The 18,501-nt window shown below is 41.1% G+C and overlaps 1 protein-coding gene across 5 annotated transcripts in view; it reads right to left on the minus strand.

Moving 5' to 3' along the window:
- Nucleotides 1-8,429: 8,429 nt before the first annotated feature.
- synrg (synergin, gamma) overlaps nt 8,430-18,501 on the minus strand; it is a 131,270-nt gene continuing 121,198 nt past the window's right edge. For all 5 annotated transcript variants that reach the window (XM_072469679.1, XM_072469676.1, XM_072469674.1 and 2 more), the window contains one exon: nt 8,430-17,098. In XM_072469679.1, coding sequence (XP_072325780.1) covers nt 16,967-17,098 — 132 coding nt within the window. In that variant the 3' untranslated portion in view covers nt 8,430-16,966. The remainder of the gene's footprint in view (nt 17,099-18,501) is intronic.

Here is an 18,501-nt window from a genome sequence, read left to right on the forward strand (position 1 = left end):
GCCAAAAGGTCGAGAAGCCCCATTTCGTATCCTTTTTTTTGTTGCAAAAATATACTTTATAAAATATCTGAATGAACATTTCAAAATGGCCATCACACAAAGTGCAATAATATTCAGGTTCTCTAAGTACATCATCTTGCACTGTGAGGTGCTCCAATGCCATCAAAGAAACATTACAGACATTTCAAAACGGTCATTACAAATGGTGCAATGGTATTTAAGTTATCTACCCAGATGTTACACTCATGTGCTTCATTACAATTGTGATGTGTAATATTCATGTACGCATTCAATATGCGTCATACAGTCCGACGGGTGTTCTGTACAATTCCCCTCCCCCAGTTCACAATGGCTGAAAGGCCTAAGGCAACGATTCTTCCCCATTGGGCCTCTGAAGCGGCTGCCCCAAGCTTTAGTGCATCCCTCAGCACGTAGTCCTGAGCGTTGGAGCATGTCAATCTGCAACACTTAGTCGGGGACGACAAGCTGGAAGACCAACAAGCTTTGGACAGACCAAAGAGAGCCTGACATCGAGTTGATGATCCTCCAGCAGTAGCTGATATTTGCCTCGGTGCGCCCCTGGGAAGAGTCCATAGGGCACAGAGTCCTGCGTCACAGAGCTGCTCGGGATGAACCTGGACAAAACCCACCTCATCTCTCTCCAGATCTTGCAAAGACACATTCCACAAGAAGATGGACAATGGTCACTTCCCCACCACGGTCACCTCGAGAACAACCGGCTGCTGAGGTGAGACTTCAGAAGGGGGGGGGGGGGCTTTCTCACCACCAGCCAAGCTAGATCTTGGTGCTTCTTTGAAAGTTCTGGTAATGAGGCAGGGGAGGTTAATGCATGTACCTAACTCCACTTATTCGAGAAACCCATCCCTTTTGTTAAAAGGATAATTGCATGATTTTACACCCCGTCTGTGTCTTCACAGAACCTCACACTGCGGAATAGGCCCTTCAGCCCATTGAGTCTACATCAACACATGAAAAACACCTGATCTGCCTACCTAATCCCATTTACCAGCATTTGGCCCATAGTCTCGAATATTATGACGTGCCCAGGGCTCTTCCAGGTGCTTTTTAAAGGATATGAGGCAAGCCAACTCTCCCACCCTCCCAGGCAGTGCATTCCCGAACCGTCACCACCCTCTGGATAAAAGAGTTTTTCCTCACATCCCCCCTAAACCTCCTCCTCTCCCCCCCCCCCCCCACCCCCCATCTTGAACTTGTGTCCCCTCATGACCGACCCTTCAACGAAGGGGAACAGCTGCTGCCTATCCACCCTGTCCATGCCCCTTATAACCTTGTACACCTCGATTAGGTTACCCCCTCAGTCTTCTCTGCTCCAGCGAAAACAACCCAAGCCTATCCAAGCTCTCTTCATAACATAAATGTTCCATCCCAGACAATATCCTGATGAATTTACTCTGCACTCCCTCCAGTGCAATCATTCCTTCCTATAATGTGGCGATCAGTACTGCACACAGTACTCCAGCTGTGGCCTCAGCAAGGTTCTATACAACTCCAACATGAGGTCCTTGCTTTTGTAATCTATGCCTTGATTGATAAAGGCAAGTGCCCCATATACCTTTTCCAGCACACCATTAACTGCCGCCTTCAGATATCAATGGATAAACATAGTTGACTTGTTAAGATGTATGTAAGGCTAAACATGATCGTTTTTTTCAAACTTCTGAATAGAGTCTGGAGCAGACTTCAGTGGGTTACCAATCCACTTTGGCATATTTGGCCCATAACAAAGTCCTCCACTGCATAGTACGCCCTCCTACTTCTCAAGAGATAATCACAAAAGAGCCAAGAATCAACACTCTTTTGGTCTTGTTAAATAATGCTCATGTTTATATGTACACTGAGTTTCATTTATTGGCACAACAGTAAATCCATGAGGTATAAATCCAGGAACACACTAAAGTCCTATGGATCATGGCAGCCATTTTACAGGTCTCCAGTCTGTTTCATAGAAATGTCACTCAGCATGTCCATAAATAACCAGATAATTAAATTTTTTTAAATGTTCACGTAAATAATTTACGTTTAGTTTGCTATTATACTCATATGAAAAAAAAGAAAATGCACCCCCTGAAGCAATTGTTTCAACAGACAGCTCAAATAACACCTTGAACAGTGAAAACCTGAAGGAAGAATAAATGTTAGGCCAGGGTGGGGGAGGGGAAGAGTAGGCAACACCCAGCACAAAGGAAGTGGGAAGAAAAGGGTGGGATGTTCTTCACAAAGAACTTTTCCCCATTCAATAAATGACAAATTGCATGCAATCAAATTCGAAACGGTGGTTTAAATCGCTGCAGTGTGTGCACACGTTCTATAACCATGTTTTTTTTTTAACAAAAATAAGTCCTACAACTTGGTGTCATAGTCCCAGAGAAGGTCAGGTATTTAATTAGCTGGCTATAGGCAGGGAGAACAACTGAATTCTTTGCCCAATTTATTCATTTAGATCAGGTTTGTGTTTAAGCACATTTAATATTCTAATACCCACAATTCTCTGATTTCCCGACGAGGCTGTCGCAAGGAGGTAAAACAGACTTCGATCAACTCCTTGACAACAAGATAAGAGACCCATTTTTATACCCTGGTGGAATCCTTGACTGATTTAGATACTTTTCATTCGACGTGTGGAAGGCAGAGAGGGTGTGGTGATCATACTGTTGAGCAAGAGGGAGTCTTACTTATGCTTAAAAAAAGGCATGCAATCATAATTAATTTGCATAGTTAGCATAGTAGATCAAGAATGTGCAGGGTGTATGCTCAAGGCTAATCCAATTGTATCAGGCTGGTTCGAGTAACCTTCTCCTCTTTTGCCACTTGTGGAACAGTGAGCCCAGCTCCTGCATTGCCAGTAGTTTAACTTAGCAAACCTTTTGTTTTTGCTCTGCTGATTTGAATTGTAAATGTGTGACTTGGGTGTCATGGGAATGAATAACCTCTCTTCCTTCCCATTGTTGATTCTCATCATAAAAATTGTATCTTTTCTGGAGCATGAATAAAGCCCATATTGCCCAGGCAGTGAGAGATTCTACTTGTCCTCCCCTATCTTTTCTTTTTGCAGACAGAGTTGGCAATTAAGCTCCGAGCCTATTGTAAGTATATAAAACTCTTGGCAGTATAATGGCAGACTGCTGTTATAATGCTTTGCATGCAATCATAGGAGTGGATGATGACAAGTGACATTTCATTTCCAAGCCCCCTCAAGGGTTACAGCTTTGAGGATGAGAACTGTGAATGATGACAGGAGGTGGTAAAACAGATTTCAATCAACTCCTTGATCCTCAACAAGATGGACCTATTTTTATACTCTGGTGAAATCCTGGACTGATTAGATACTCTTCATTCAAAGTGTGGAAGGCAGAGGGTGTAGTCAGCATACTGTGGAGTAAGAGGGAGTTCTACTTATCTTTTTTTAAGCATATGTGATCATAATTAAGTCACTTCCTTTGGCAAAAGTAAGATTAAACTTGGATTATGCTTCCATTAACTGAGAGGGATATATACAAGCAGGGTTGAGAGCTCAGAGCTGGACACTATGTCTAAAATGAATAAACTCCTGGAGACTAAATCAACATTTCAAAATCTTAGAATAGTTGAAATGAGAAACGGATTCACAAACAAAACCATTTGTGCTGTTATGGGGAAAAAGCATTTGCCCAGCAGCTTTAGTGACCTTCTGATAGTATTTTACAACAAAAAACTAAGCACTTATTGAACCGTAATCGCTGTTGCGAATCGTGTCAACATCTTTTAAAAGTAAAGGCGGGTGAAGGGGACAAAAATATGATTGACAGTTATTGTGATATAAATCGGTAAGTTCCCTCCCTGGTCCTGGGAAATAGATATTTGCTCAACTGATGGCAGCACTAATGTTAATTTTTTATCACGGTCCCAGATCAGACGCCAACAGCGGCTAGAATGCTGGACCAAAACCCCAATATTTTAGTTTATTTGTAAGACTAGAACATAAGAACTAGGAGCAGGAGTAGTCCATCTGGAAATTCGAGCCTGCTCAGCTGCCATTCAATAAAATCATGGCTCCACTTACCCACCCGCTCACCCCCTTAATTTTGTTACTGTTCAAAAATCTATCTTTGCCTTACAGACATTCAACGAGGTCGCCTCAACTGCTTCACTGGGCAGAGAATTCCACAGATTCACAACCCTCTGGGTGAAGAAGTTCCTCTTCAACTCAGTCCTAAATCTGCTCCCCCTTGGGCAGCATGGTGCCGCAGGGGTTAGCACTGCTGCCTCACGGCCCAGGCGTCCCAGGTTCGATCACGGCCCTGGGTCACTGCCCATGTGGAGTTTGCACATTCTCCCCGTGTTTGTGTGGGTTTCGCCCCCACAACCCAAAGATGTGCAGGGAGGTGGATTGGCCACGCTAAATTGCCCCTTAATTGGAAAAAATTAATTGGGTACTCTAAATTTTAAAAAGGAAAATCTGCTCCCCCTTATTTTGAGACTATGCCCCCTAGTTCTAGTTTCACCCGCCAGTGGAAACAACGTCCTTTCTTCTATCCTATCTATTCCCTTCATAATTTTATATGTTTCTATAATTTCTCCCCCCTCATTCTTCTAAATTCCAATGAGTACAGTCCTCATCAGCCAACTGTGTGGAAAGAATGATTTGCTCCAGGAGTGATTGCATAAAAAAAATAGGGCTGGCTATTTTTAAAACAAAACTTAATTATGGATACAGTATTAAACTTAACTTCACAGCCAAAAAGAAAGACTTACAATCACCCTTAATACTACTACTCAACCTCCCATTAAGCAACAAGAAAATAAACAGCACTCAATCCATCTTAAAATTAGCACGGCATAGAGTAATACTTGCGTTACAAAACAGATTTGACTCATGTCAGAATCCCTTCAGACTCTGGCTGAAAGTCTTCAAATAGCTGGTTCACCGGGCGTGTTTCAGCTTCTTCCTGGTGTTGCTAACTTTCTCCTTGGTTCAATTGCTGTTTTATTACCTTTGCTCTTGAGTCGCCAGGTATCTTTATGATACTGCCACGAGGTTCAAGTCCGAGTAATGATCAATAACCCAATACACCGATTAGTAAGATTCAAATCAAAGCACATTATACACAGTAATCGCTACTCATGCACAAATTCTACATCTAAGCTACTTCTACAACTAACAGGCCTATACTTAACTTCGGACTGGCCCACCAGGTCAGGGGAACAAATGGCCTTTCGTTCGGGTTCTGAGTCTGCGGGATTCGAAGTTGGTATGGATTGGTAGCTAGGAGCGCCCATCTCGTAGCGAGCATTGAATTAAGATTTACTTTGTTCGGTGGTCACTGCACCGGTCACAGTCAATGTGGGTTCGTGTTGCTGGATGACCCGGGCAGGACGAAGAGGTGAAGAGAGCGATTTGAATTTGGGGCTTAACTCTTATAGTCCCCAGGGGCTTCCCGCCTTTCGGGGCGGACCCTGTACCTGGTCCCAAGTGATTGGACTTTGTCCCAATCACTTGGTTCGATTTCTCCAATACTGGAGCAGTTCCCTGCTCGATGGGCGGTCTTGAGGTGCTCGTTCACCTCCTTTGTGTTGGCTCCTGCTGGCGCCGAGGAGTCTGGCTTTGCTTTGTGTGTCCAAAATGTTACTTATTGTTCCAGGGGATTGCTCATCAGTATGCAGATGGCTGCTACATTGTTATGCTGATGGTCGCTGGTATCGATGTTGTCTGGCCTTTGCAGAGGTAAATACACAGCAAACCTGCAGCTGCTGGTTTCTGTCTATGTTGGCTGACTTTCCCATCAGCCTTTGCCATTCGCCATTTTAAATCGGGAGTTGGCCAATTTAGGTGGCTACACTGGTCCCCAGACAAGACTGCTCTGCATTACGTACTTTATTATTTTATAACTATCTTACTGTGAGAGAATTGTGAACTCTGGGTCAGGCAGATCAGAATTCAGCTCCTCGAGCTCCACCCAGCAATGACCTCATCTTCCCAAGCTGAAAACAAATGATCTCTGCACATAACTTCCAAGGGGCATCCCCATTCAAAACACATTCCTCTGGGCAATTTCACCTGTTCTCGGGTGGCACAATGGTTAGCACTGGTGCCTCACGGCACAGAGGACCCAGGTTGGATCCCGACCCCGGGTCACTGTCCCGTGTGGAGTTTGCATATTCTCCCAGTGTCTGCATGGGTTTCATCCCCACAACCCAAAAGATGTGCAGGGTAGGTGGATCGGCCACGCTGAATTGCCCCTTAATTGGAAAAAAAATAGTTGGCTACTCAAAGTTAAAAAAAAATTCACCAGCTTCATTCGTTTCTTGGACAGCAGTGAAAAAAAAGAATCCAATACCACTTGGTGCCTATGTTTACAGTTTACAGACAATTATCATCAACCCAGTCAAAGTGTTTGATGTTTGTGTTATTAGGCTTCCAGTGTGAACACAATGGTTTACACTCTTTCACTCGAGACTACTGGGAAATTATCTCAACAACTGCTGTACAAACAGCATGCATTCGTATAGTACCCTTAATATAGTAACCCCCCCTCCCAGGGTGCTTCACAGGAGTGTTCTCAAACTAATTTCAACACCAAGCTGCATAAGGACGTATTAGTACTTGGTCAAAAGCTTGATCAAGGAGGTAGGTTTACAGGAGAATCTTTAAAAAAATATATTTTAATTCAAGGCTTTTTACATATGTACACAATATCAGAACACATCAATTTAAATAAACAACCCCAGATCCCTAACTCCCAATACCAACATCCCGCCTTACCCATTTTTACCCCCTTAATGCCCCCACCCCCCAGGCTAATCCCTCAATCCCCCTGGAAGAAATTAATGAATGCCTTCCACTCTGGGTGAACCCTTCTACCTACCCCTGCAAAACGAACTTGACCTTCTTCAACCTCAGTAACTCTGCAAGGTCGCTCACCCACACCCTTGCCTTCCGCGGCTCCGGGTCCCATTAACATATCAAAATCCGTCTCTGGGCTGTCAGGGAGGCAAAGGTCAATACATCAACCTCTCCCCTATTACCTCCGACACACCAAATATCGCCACCTCCAGACTCGGAACTATCCCCGCACCCAGAATCTTGGACACATCAGAGAACCCCTGCCAGAACTCTTTCAGCCTTGGATAGGCAAAGAACATATGGATGTGTTTCACGCCCCCCCCCCCCCCCCCCAAACCTGTCTTCCACTCCCGCAAAGAATTTCAGGAGAATCTCAAAAAGGAGGAACGGTCAAGACAGCACCTCTACTGCCTCAGGAAACTAAGGAAATTTGGCATGTCCACATAAACTCTTACCAACTTTTACAGATGCACTCTAGAAAGCATCCCATCTGGCTGCATCACAGCCTGGTATGGCAACTGCTCGGCCCAAGACCCCAAGAAACTTCGGAGAGGTGTGAACACTGCCCAGTCCATCACACAAACCTGCCTCCCATCCAGTGACTCCATCTACACCTCCCACTGCCTGGGGAAAGTGGGCAGCATAATCAAAGACCCCTCCCACCCAGCCTACTCACTCTTCCAACTTCTCCCATCGGGCAGGAGATACAGAAGTCTGAGAACACACACAGACTCAAAAACAGCTTCTTCCCCACTGTTACCAGACTCCTAAACAACCCTCTTATGGACTGACCTCAGTAACACTACACCCCTGTATGCTTCACCCAATGCCAGTGTTATGTAGTTACATTGTGTACCTTGTGTTGCCCTATTATGTATTTCCTTTTCTTTTCATGTACTTCATGATCTGTTGAGCTGCTCACAGAAAAATACTTTTCACTGTACCTTGGTACACGTAACAATAAACAAAATCCAAATGAGTTTAGGGTCAGAATTCTAGAGACTAAGCAGTTCATGGCTACCAATAGTGGAACGATGAAAACATAAATAGTGCATTTTGACTCCCATGGACAGGTATTTACATAATTTGGTAATGATATTGTTGGGTCTTACATCTCTCCTAGATCTCGGCTTCACTGAACTATGAGAACAGACGAACAACGGTTTAATAAATGTAAAACCACACAGTGAAAGCTAGCCTGATAAGGCCCTTTGGGCATCTCATGATATAGATGCCTGGGACAATGTGTTTATGCTGGGCTTTTAAACATTGCTAGTTTTCTGCTGATGTTATCAGAAAAGCACAGTAGTTGTCTTTAGGCTGTTGACATTTTTTACTTAGATTGTGCTTAAAAAAAAATGGGCGACATTTACAAAACTGCCTTCTAGAACTGCACACAACTATGAAAATGTCAGACGATATCTGCACCACAGGTACATAGGCACAATAAAATATTTGTAAGCTTTTGATATAACTGGAAATTATGTAATGTAAAGGCAGAATTTTCAGGTTGCCATTTAATTTGCACGCACACAAGAAAACAAAATATACTATACATACGCAAACAAACAAGCATCAAACAGTTTAATTGCACACTTCCAATGGTTCAATATTAATCGTCATTCACAATGAAAAATTGATTCTGGGATGAACAGAGAGATCAGGTATTATTATAGATCAAAGGTGTCTGCAAACTGTTTTACACAGGACACAGCTTTCTTGTCTGCTCTAACACACACACAAACTTCAGTCAAGCACCAATCCCATTTGTCACAATAATTTACAACCGAGAGAGTTCTAGTCGCGCACAGGCAGATAATAATGTGACTGCTGAAGATGATCCTGGAGCAACATTAATGTAACACATTGCAATACAAAGGTGCATTTTTCGGCAATACACTGCCTAAAATAACCGTGAAACACTGCAAACTCACTTTAAGATGCTTCATAAAGTATGATAAAGCAGGCAGAATTTATTTTCATCAAAACAAGTATTGGAAATGAAAAATTCACTGCTGAGTGTTTATATTTACTTTAAATGTCTCACAGTGGATTACAAGAGAGCAACTAATATCATTGGGAATACATTACAAGCAAACCACTCAAAATAATGTCACAAGGTTTAAAGACAATCTGAAGCCTTAATATGGGTATAGGGGTGATAAAAATCTATCAAAGAGTTAATGAGATAGACGGTTACCATATCCATATCAAATAGAATACCTGCATTCTCATTGCATTAACATTCCAGAGAAAATACAATGCATCATTACAAACATGTTTTCACATCAAATAGATTTAAGTTTCGTCCAGCAAAACAGGAAAATCTGTTCAGTAGTTACAGTCAATATGCATGTTTTGATTGAGAGCAATTTCAAAATTCCCCCTTTTTCCCATAGTGCAATCAATAAATGTTTCATTTGGTAAAGAACTCGGCTATATCTAACAGCACAGTTTCTGCTATGCTGAATTAGCTGGTCTCCATCAGATACACGAATGGGCTTCGCTCTATGGGTGGATTTGACATTTATCTCCTTGCTTGTTGATCCCATCTCGCAAACAGGAACTACGGTGTCCTACCACGTTTTTTGCCTGAATTATAAGATCACCCCGCTCATGAAAACTTATACAGTTAAAGGAAAGGGCTTATTTATTTATAAAAGTACCATGTGGGTAATTGCTTTACAATGAAGGGAGGTGTAGAAGCAGATAACTGTTTGAGCCAGAGCATGCAAAGAGTACTTGTTAAGGGAGGAGAATCAATGTGGAAAGAGATGATTAACAGGATATTGTTTTGAGTCATTCTGCAGCCATTGCTGTCCTTGGCCCAACATTTAACTTGCAGAAAATGACATAGGAATAGGATCTGGAATTTGGGGTAAAAGAAAATGAGAACAACATGCATTGATATTGTAAATATAAGTATGATCTTTGTACATATAGCTCAACACAAGAGTCAGGAAATGATAACTGGCTTGTACAAATCATAAATCTGGCCTCCAACACAGAACACTGAATAAGGTATTACCAACTTCGCTCGAGGAATACAAACAACAGCTAAGGCCATAAATAGCATTGAGAAGCTTTGACGAAAGGTTATGGGTACATTAGAAAAAAGGATCTTAGAGATATTTAATATATTTAATAACTCAGCTGAACCTAGATATGTAACATTAGTAAAGGTCAAAAGGGCCATGGATTTAGGTGGCAAAAAGTGAATACATCGTTAAGAAATAACCCAGAGGGTGAGAAATACGTGATAAACCATCCAGAAGCAGTGGAAATCTAAGTTGTGAGATGGGATAGATTACGCTTTTTCTACAAAGTTTTAATGTGGAGGATGACCTAGTAATTTATTCAAAAGATGTGGGAGGATACAGGTTTATATCCATGTTCCTGATCTCAAAAATTTCAATGGCAAAAAGGAGGGACTTCTTAAGGAGGTAAGAAAATAAAAATGTCAAATGCAATAATGGGGCAAAATCCAAGTGCTTAGGTGGAGATATTCAGCAGCAGCAGAAATGAAAATAATTTGTAATCTTTGGAACCAGTCAGATGAATAGAGATTGGGAAGACCAATAACCCTTTACATCGCTAAGATTTAATGGAAATGAAGACATGTAGGGGCTTACCGGTTAAGCTTGCGTATGTCCATTGGTGGATGGTTGAACATAATGTCCTTCTGCTTCTTTGGGTGCTTATTCTCCAGACCTGACTACCGATTTCCCCTCAGCTCCAAATCCCCTGCTCCTCAGCTGCTCGTTTCCTCTAGCCCGTAGACCAATTTCTCTACCTCAGCCACCACAATGTCCACCTTGACCTCTTGACTGTTGTTCCCAAAGATTGACACACCCCACCTGACGAATGCTACTGCCCCTGGCCGACAATAGTCCATCCTCCAGCTCACTTGCCCACTCTCTGAATTAATTATCCCCCAGCCTGATCACTTATCTGAGGATGGGATGCCTTGGGCAGGGATTGTATGTACCCTGTTAGAGGCACAGAATCCTGCGGCAAGTAACGCATCCCCCGACTCCCCAAAGCATGCCCACCATCTACAAGGCACAAATCAGGAATGTGATGGAATACTCTCCACTTGCCTGGATGAGTGCAACTCCAACAACATTCCTCAACACCATCCACGACAAAGCAGCCCACATGATTGGCACCACATCCACAAACATTCACTCCCTCCATCACTGGCACACAGTGGCAGCAGTGTACACCATCTACAAGGTGCAATGCAGGAACTCACCAAACCTTTATAGACAGTAACTTCCAATCCCATAATCACTATAATCTAGAAGGACAAGGGTAGCAGACACACATGGGAACACCACCAACTAGAAGCTCCCCTCCAAGTCACCCACATACTGATTAAGAAATATATCACCATTTCTTTACTGTCACTGGGTCAAATTCCGAGAACTCCCTCTCTTAACAGCACTGTGGATGCGCCTACACCACATGCTCTACAGCGGTTCAAGAAGGTAGCTCACCACCACCTTCTCAAGGACAATTAGGGATGGGTAGTAAATGCTGGCCTAGTCATCAGTGTCCACATCCCAAGAATAAAAAATGGATAAACCTCCCAGGTGTTTAAAACAGATTTCTCAATAATTCTGATTTGGGAATCCAGCATACAGTATGTTAGTGTAATGTAAACACACAGTCAGCTATCTCTGTTCAACAAGTCACAAAGCATTTTACTTCATTATACTTCTGGTTCCAGATAGCCAGAAACATTGCACTAATTTGCACAAAGCAATATTTATACTTTCAACAGAACAATTTGGGAAAATCAGTTGTATAGTAATTTGATACAGCTACCAATACATCCGCCAAACACCCTGTTAAAATACAGCCAACTTGTCTTTTGAAAGAACAGGCAGCTGGAGCAGAGCAGCAATAATGCAGAGGCACTTTGAGGTACAAGTATAAAAGCTCGAATAGATATAATCAAAGCCCCGTCTAGAGGTACAAAATTCTGCATGTGCACGTATGTGAAGTCTTTTTATTAAATTAATTCATTAGGAAGTGGGTGCCATTGCCATTTATTGCCCAGCCATAGTTGCCCTGACTGAGTGATTCATTGAGCCATTTTAGAGGGCAGTTAAGAGTCAATCACTTAAGACCGAAGTCACATACATATCAGACAGGGGAAGGTCAGCAGGAGTCCTTCCCTAAAGGTCTTTAATAAACCAGATGGATTTTGAATCCAATAATAAACCAGATGGATTTTTAATCCAACAATGACCACTTTGTGTTGGGATCAGTTCATTATTTCCTGATTTTGTTCTTAAACTGAACTCAAATTCTTAAACTGCCACAGTGGGATTTGAACTCGAGTGTTCTGGATTATTAGTCCAGGCTTCTGGAATTACTATTGTTTATTTAGTTATAAGCTATATAACGGGAGTAGGCTGGTTTTATACTTTCCCTATCCCTCCATTCCATTCCCAACAGCATCTACTCCTTGCCAGCGATCAAAAGTGACAATTGCCCTTCAGTTATGGCCAAGTGGTCACCATTTGCATGGGTTTAACTGCAAGTTTCAGCAGGCTGTTTTTTAATAATTGGCAACCCAAAACTTTATCCGATGTTCAACCCAAAGGGGACGGTTGCATTTCCATCAGGAACAAGAACCCTGGTCCATTTTCTCCTCCTTACACTTTTGTGCTGCCAATTGTAGCTCCCAGCCTGCTGCTCAGGCTGAGATACGCCAAGTGAACACAGACCAGAGATCGAATCTTAATGGCTCAACTACATACTGGATAAAAGCGAAGACGAAGGGCCATGACAGCCTTAGCTGGAAGTATATATTTCTATTGCCCCTGGATTAAAGACAGCATCTTCGTGTTGTTCTATACAGGCAGCAAGGTTTGTAAAATGATCCCTATACAGGCAGGATTTGTAAAATGATCCAAGATCAAACACTAAAACAATGAAGTTCCAAAAGATTGGGTCAAGCTTAAGATCTCAACGTTCATCGGACAGCTGCATTCACAACAAAACTTGATGCAGGGTCACAAACAATAATGTTGTTCTCAGCTTTGCCTTTAATTTCCGGTACCTCATCTAACAAGTCATTCATCATCTTGGACTGCGCCTCGACAAGGCAAGTTATGGCATCTCAGAAGACATCACAGCTGAGCCTGATCTGATCACTGACAACCCCATCACTTCCAGTGCTTATCAGTAGAGGCCTGGAATGGAAACACGTGCCACTTTTCCTCACCTTAATAGAGGCATTTGGGCCAAATGTAGTAGAATCTGGGAGCACAACGCTCCAGATCTTGGAAATTTGAAACAAAAACCAAAAATGCAGATCAGGCTGCATCTATGGAGAGAACAGAGTTAGTGTTAAAAGTGTTTTGGTGAAGGTCCACACTCATGTAAACTTGCCTGTTATCAGGTCACGATCCAATCTTTCATTCTGCTATCTTCACAAAATCAGCCGTTTCATTGGTGGAAGTGTAAAAAGATTCAGATTGCCTCTGCTGATTCACAACGAAAGCAACATTGACTGTAATCCTGTCCCTTTAACCACACTGAAGCATGGCTTGGAGCCATATGAAGGGGAGAATAGAGGAGCCTCCTGATCTTTAAAGACTCTCACAACTAAGAACTGTAAGAAAAATCTGATCGCGGTCTGAGAGGTAGCTCGGGCCGAGATATTTCCCAGATGATTTGTCAAACACGATGAACCTCAATGGCCCCTTTCTGGTCCTGTGCATTCTACTTTCCAATGCATTAAAAGGTGCCAATGCGATTAATTCGAAGATATTTGCAAGTCAATTGAAACCAATCCATTTTGGTAAAAGAATACATGAAAGAATTAAGCAAACCGTTCTGTTCACAGATTTGATTTATGGATCAAAGGCTTAGAGTAAAAAGTGATCATTAAATTTTCAAAGATGTGGTCTTGGATTTTTGATGTATTGCTGGGTAACTTTTCATGCTGCATTCAGTGTGTGTCTGGTTCCTTTTGGGGCGGGGGGGGGGGGGGGGCGGGGGGGGAAGAGAGAATTGAAAAAGTCCAATCTATTTTTTGATATAATTGCACTTTAAATTTTTAAACCTGTAGGAATTATTAATGTTTCGGCAAGTGGATGAAACCTGCAGCACCCAAATGACTACCATGCATTCTGTAACAATGCACAAGGTTTCTACAGCAACGAGAACATCACCTTGGATACAGTAACCTAGGACACTGGAGTTCTTGGCAATGAGGAGAAACCCAATCTGACGTTAACACTAGTGCTGAGTCATTACAGAGAAAGGACATTCAATTATACTAAATTGCCAATAAGAGACTGCTCCAGTTGTTTCCTTAACTAATGATTTTTTAAGCCCATAGTTTAAATCCTTATTAATTAACATGATTATAAACACGTTTTCATCCTACATTCTTTATTAAAATTATAATTTAGAACGCATGCAAAAACAGAAACAGAGATGTTCATTATTCGGAATGCATGCTAAAAAAAAATATAGCCCAATGCCGGTCACATATATTTCATCTGCAAAAAGTGAGAATTTAGGCTCAATACAATATTGTGATTGGTGATGCATTTAAAACGTTCCATCACGCTATTAATTTCTCACTTTGAATGAACACAAAGCAGTTGATCCAAGTAATCAGCAAAATAAATAAATCATACAGGCAAAGCAAAGCTTGTAAATCCACCCCTCCCTGCCCACCCCATGATTACAATTATCACTTGGACAACAATTGCCTCAGTATGTTACCATGGATAAAAGGAACATAAAAGTGAATTTACAGTTTAAGATTGCACACCTTACATACAAATCAAACAAAATGTTCCCTGCCCCCCCCCCCCATGCACTTGGGCTGACTCAACCAACTCAGAAAAGCACCGAGTTAGTTCACTTCTGCACTTCATTTAGCCACAATAGACCTGAAAATGGAGCTGAATCATCTAAAAGACAGTTCATATAATGCAAATACTGTTCAGAGGTACTTCTCCCCAAGCCACCCGTTTAACATTTGTCATGGCTAAGTTCATTTTAAAGATGCTATAAATGTATGCATTCCTTCACACAAAGGTTTCGATTGACAAAGTCAGAGTTGAATCCTTGAATCATCAAATAACATGATCGTGGGTAGTAATTTTGCGGCCTTCACAGAATTTATTGTGCAGTGATCAATATCAGTTCCACTGCATCTGGCTCAGTTCTGACTCTATTTCTGTGGTTCCAGCAGCAATTTCAATAATTTAAAGCATTTTTAAAAATAGACATTTTATTATAAAGCAGTTTTGTTGCAAAGATTTAAGCTAATAATGGATATTCTGGAAAAAGCATCTACCCTTGTAACCACCATTGCACACGGGAGAGTTCTATTGAATTGGATTACTCCAGTGGAATTCAATACTTAAATCGTCAAATCCAATATATCGATTCCAGGGATAGTGGAGCACTTGGCCCATGTCTAGAGGTTTGCACAGACCAATATTGGGTTCCCTAGTGCTTAAGTTTATGCTCATCTCATAACATGTCTGCACTCATTCATAGTTTGCAGTTCCCACTTCGACAGGTTGCATCTTAACCTGTGCTGAGCAAACACAACAAACAGTGTAAGATCTACACTGAAAGAGGTTGCATCAGGAGGAATAGGGTGTCATAATTTTATATATGTATAGATATATAACCATAAATGCTTAAACTAAACAGTACAGAACTGTGCCTAATGAAAATTTAAATTAATTAGTACATTATGAAAGAATGTTGACTGGGACATTTTCGTCAGGCACCTTAATTGCATCTGATTTAGATAAATATTAAAGCGCAATTAAGGGAGACCTACAAAAGGGACAACATTGCTTCAGTGCCTTCCCAAATATATTTTTTAGTACTGTTTCTTCACAATATTAAGACGGTACATTCATAAAAGACAAATAATTTTCTGTATGTTACTTTGAGAAGATGTGCCAAAAGGAGAAACAGTGATGGAGTTTACTGAACATTTGCGGGGTGGGGGCGGGGGCAGAGACTTTGATTTTGAGTGATATCAATTTGGCCTCTGATATTTATCCCTTAGTCAGGGGAGATGTATAAAAGGTGGCTGGTCCCAGTTGGCCAATTTTACACCATCAACTTAAAGGAGACTCCACAGAGTACATGTGATTTTGATAACCCATTGCTTCCAATTTAGCTCAGTTCTTGGGTGAGTAGGCTCAACTTTGACTTAATTTGTCACTCCAGAAAAAAAACACATCAGAAAAAGAGTGCAGCCATAAAAACAGTTTGCAGTTTCAAGATTCTTTAAATTCACACAGCGATTAAATAGACTGGTCAAAATCTTTCTAACAGCTTTCACATTGTGAAGGTCATTGGTCCATAAGGTGACGCACTATATACAATACCCACTGCTGGATGTGTTCTGCAAACCTTTTAAGTTTTCATCTGCACTCTGCCATGTGCTGCATGGAATTCAGCAAGAGTGAGATATGGATATGTGCAAGGTTCTGTCATTTGTGTAATTCCATGTCCATCTGTGCATCATTTATTCCTTCCCTTCCCCCTGAAATTAGGAAGCACTCAACTATCATCATAAGGTTCGTTCAGTGTCCTTGCTAAGTTAGGGACATCTGAAGGATGTGAAGCAAGCTGTTTACCCATTTAACTATCAGACATTTAAATAATTTAAAATAAAGACTTTTAGTACCTTTCATATAATTACAAAACTAAAGTGAGGTTAACATTTGCCAGTAAAATTGCCCATTTAAAATTCTGTAACATTTAAACCAATGCCGCCTCTCTGCATCTATTAAGTGCAATTGCAACCTCTGGACTTCAAACATCTTGGAACAGAGGGTTAAGCACAGGTCGGTTTGAATATGAATGCTGCTGCACACCTTCCGGAAGGATCACTTTTCTGCAATCTCTTTAGCTTTTCTTAGACAGTAACATGTAAATAACTTCAAAACAACATTGGTGCATATTAAATATACTTTAAAAAATAAAAGTTGAAAATTGAATTCCTTTACGGGCTAAATCCTCAAATTTCAGTGAAATGTCAGTGAGATGCAAGCAGTGGACAGGTTAAGTTTGATATCTCTCAGTTCCCACGACAATATGTCAGAGCAGGTCTGGTAGGATGAGGCCTGGCGGTTTAGGCTCCACACAATTAATCCAGAAATTAGCACAGCTGGCATGATACTGGTGACCACCATAAGACAACTTAAAATTGTCACTCTCTGAATTGAAGGCCTGGAGGGGAGAAAGTAGCAATAAGAATCTTTAGGTTAAACACAACTAGCATTACCCGCGTATGTTAATATACATTTATGTTCCAGTAAAGATTTCACATCAAATGTGGTTACTGTATATATCTGCACACAGAACAAGAAAGGTTTGGGGTTTAAAGTAGGAGCTAGTGTGTGGGTCATATTTTCCCTCAGGTTTCATGCTTGTGAAGGAGAATTGCCAAAGGCAGACCAAGCAGGATCACGTCAATTCATGCCTATCCAGCCATTGCTTCACCCTGCTCCTCTAATGCTGTAAATATTTAAGAGTGACCTTCCTTCCCGAAGTTCTCACCATTGACTTGAAATAGGATGGAATGCAGAATAAATGTAGGGGGAAGAGATTTAGAATTGATGCCAGGGTCCAGAAATGAAGTAATTGGCATTTAAATGTCACGCAATGTTTGATGAGTGTAGCAAATTAAGAGGTCAAATATAGTTGTGGGGATGAAGTACCAATAGTGGTGGACAAGAGCATTTTAATATCGACTCAACTCATAGAAAGGTCATGTAATTCTTTTGGGTGGTATAACTGGTTAGGGGCTGCAACTATACACAAATATATACAGTAAATATATACAAGTCAATGAAGGATGGTTAATGTATTGCAGAAAATTATAAATGATTGTAAACAAAAAAAATGTAAACTCTATGTCATAACATTCACTTGAACTACAAGTTATTTTTACAAGTCTGAAAAAAGACATCCAAATTCTATTCACATCGACGATTATTGTCTCTATTGCTATTCATTCAGTTATACTTTGATTCACCAGCTGCTTAAGACTGAGCGGATTTGAAGCAATATTAATTGAAAGGTGTGAGCATAAGGTGTTCTTATGTGACAATCCCAATGTATGAGATGCTCGTCATAAAACAAATCTGAACATCATTCACAAATTCAGTCTTCAATTTAACTTAGCGCACTTGGAAGGATTTTAAGGGAAATGTTCTTAAACTGTTAAATCTTTGATAAATCATAGCTAGATATATCGACTCTCCAGGTCCAATTTTGCGAAAGCTCCACCTTTACAGGTTTGGCCTAAGCTTGCAGACTGAACAATTAATGAATCTTGCATCAGGCTGTAGGAGTCTATAAAGAGGCCCTTCAACCCATGATACTCTTTAAAAAAAAAAAGCCTACGAGTTTGTTCAAAACTCACACTGAAGGTCGTGCAAGTACTCTACAATGAAAATATTCCCCATTAAAATATTTCCTGAATAGGATGAGGGAACAATTCTGCATCAATGCTTCAACCAGAATAATGATAACACACGACTGCAAACTACAGATCATTACAGTGTCAATGCTTAAGGTATAAAGTAATTCTGCTATCAACTGAATTCCATAACTAATGGGTCAATTTG

This window comes from Scyliorhinus torazame, chromosome 12 (assembly GCF_047496885.1).
Source record: "Scyliorhinus torazame isolate Kashiwa2021f chromosome 12, sScyTor2.1, whole genome shotgun sequence".
NCBI lineage: Eukaryota > Metazoa > Chordata > Chondrichthyes > Carcharhiniformes > Scyliorhinidae > Scyliorhinus > Scyliorhinus torazame.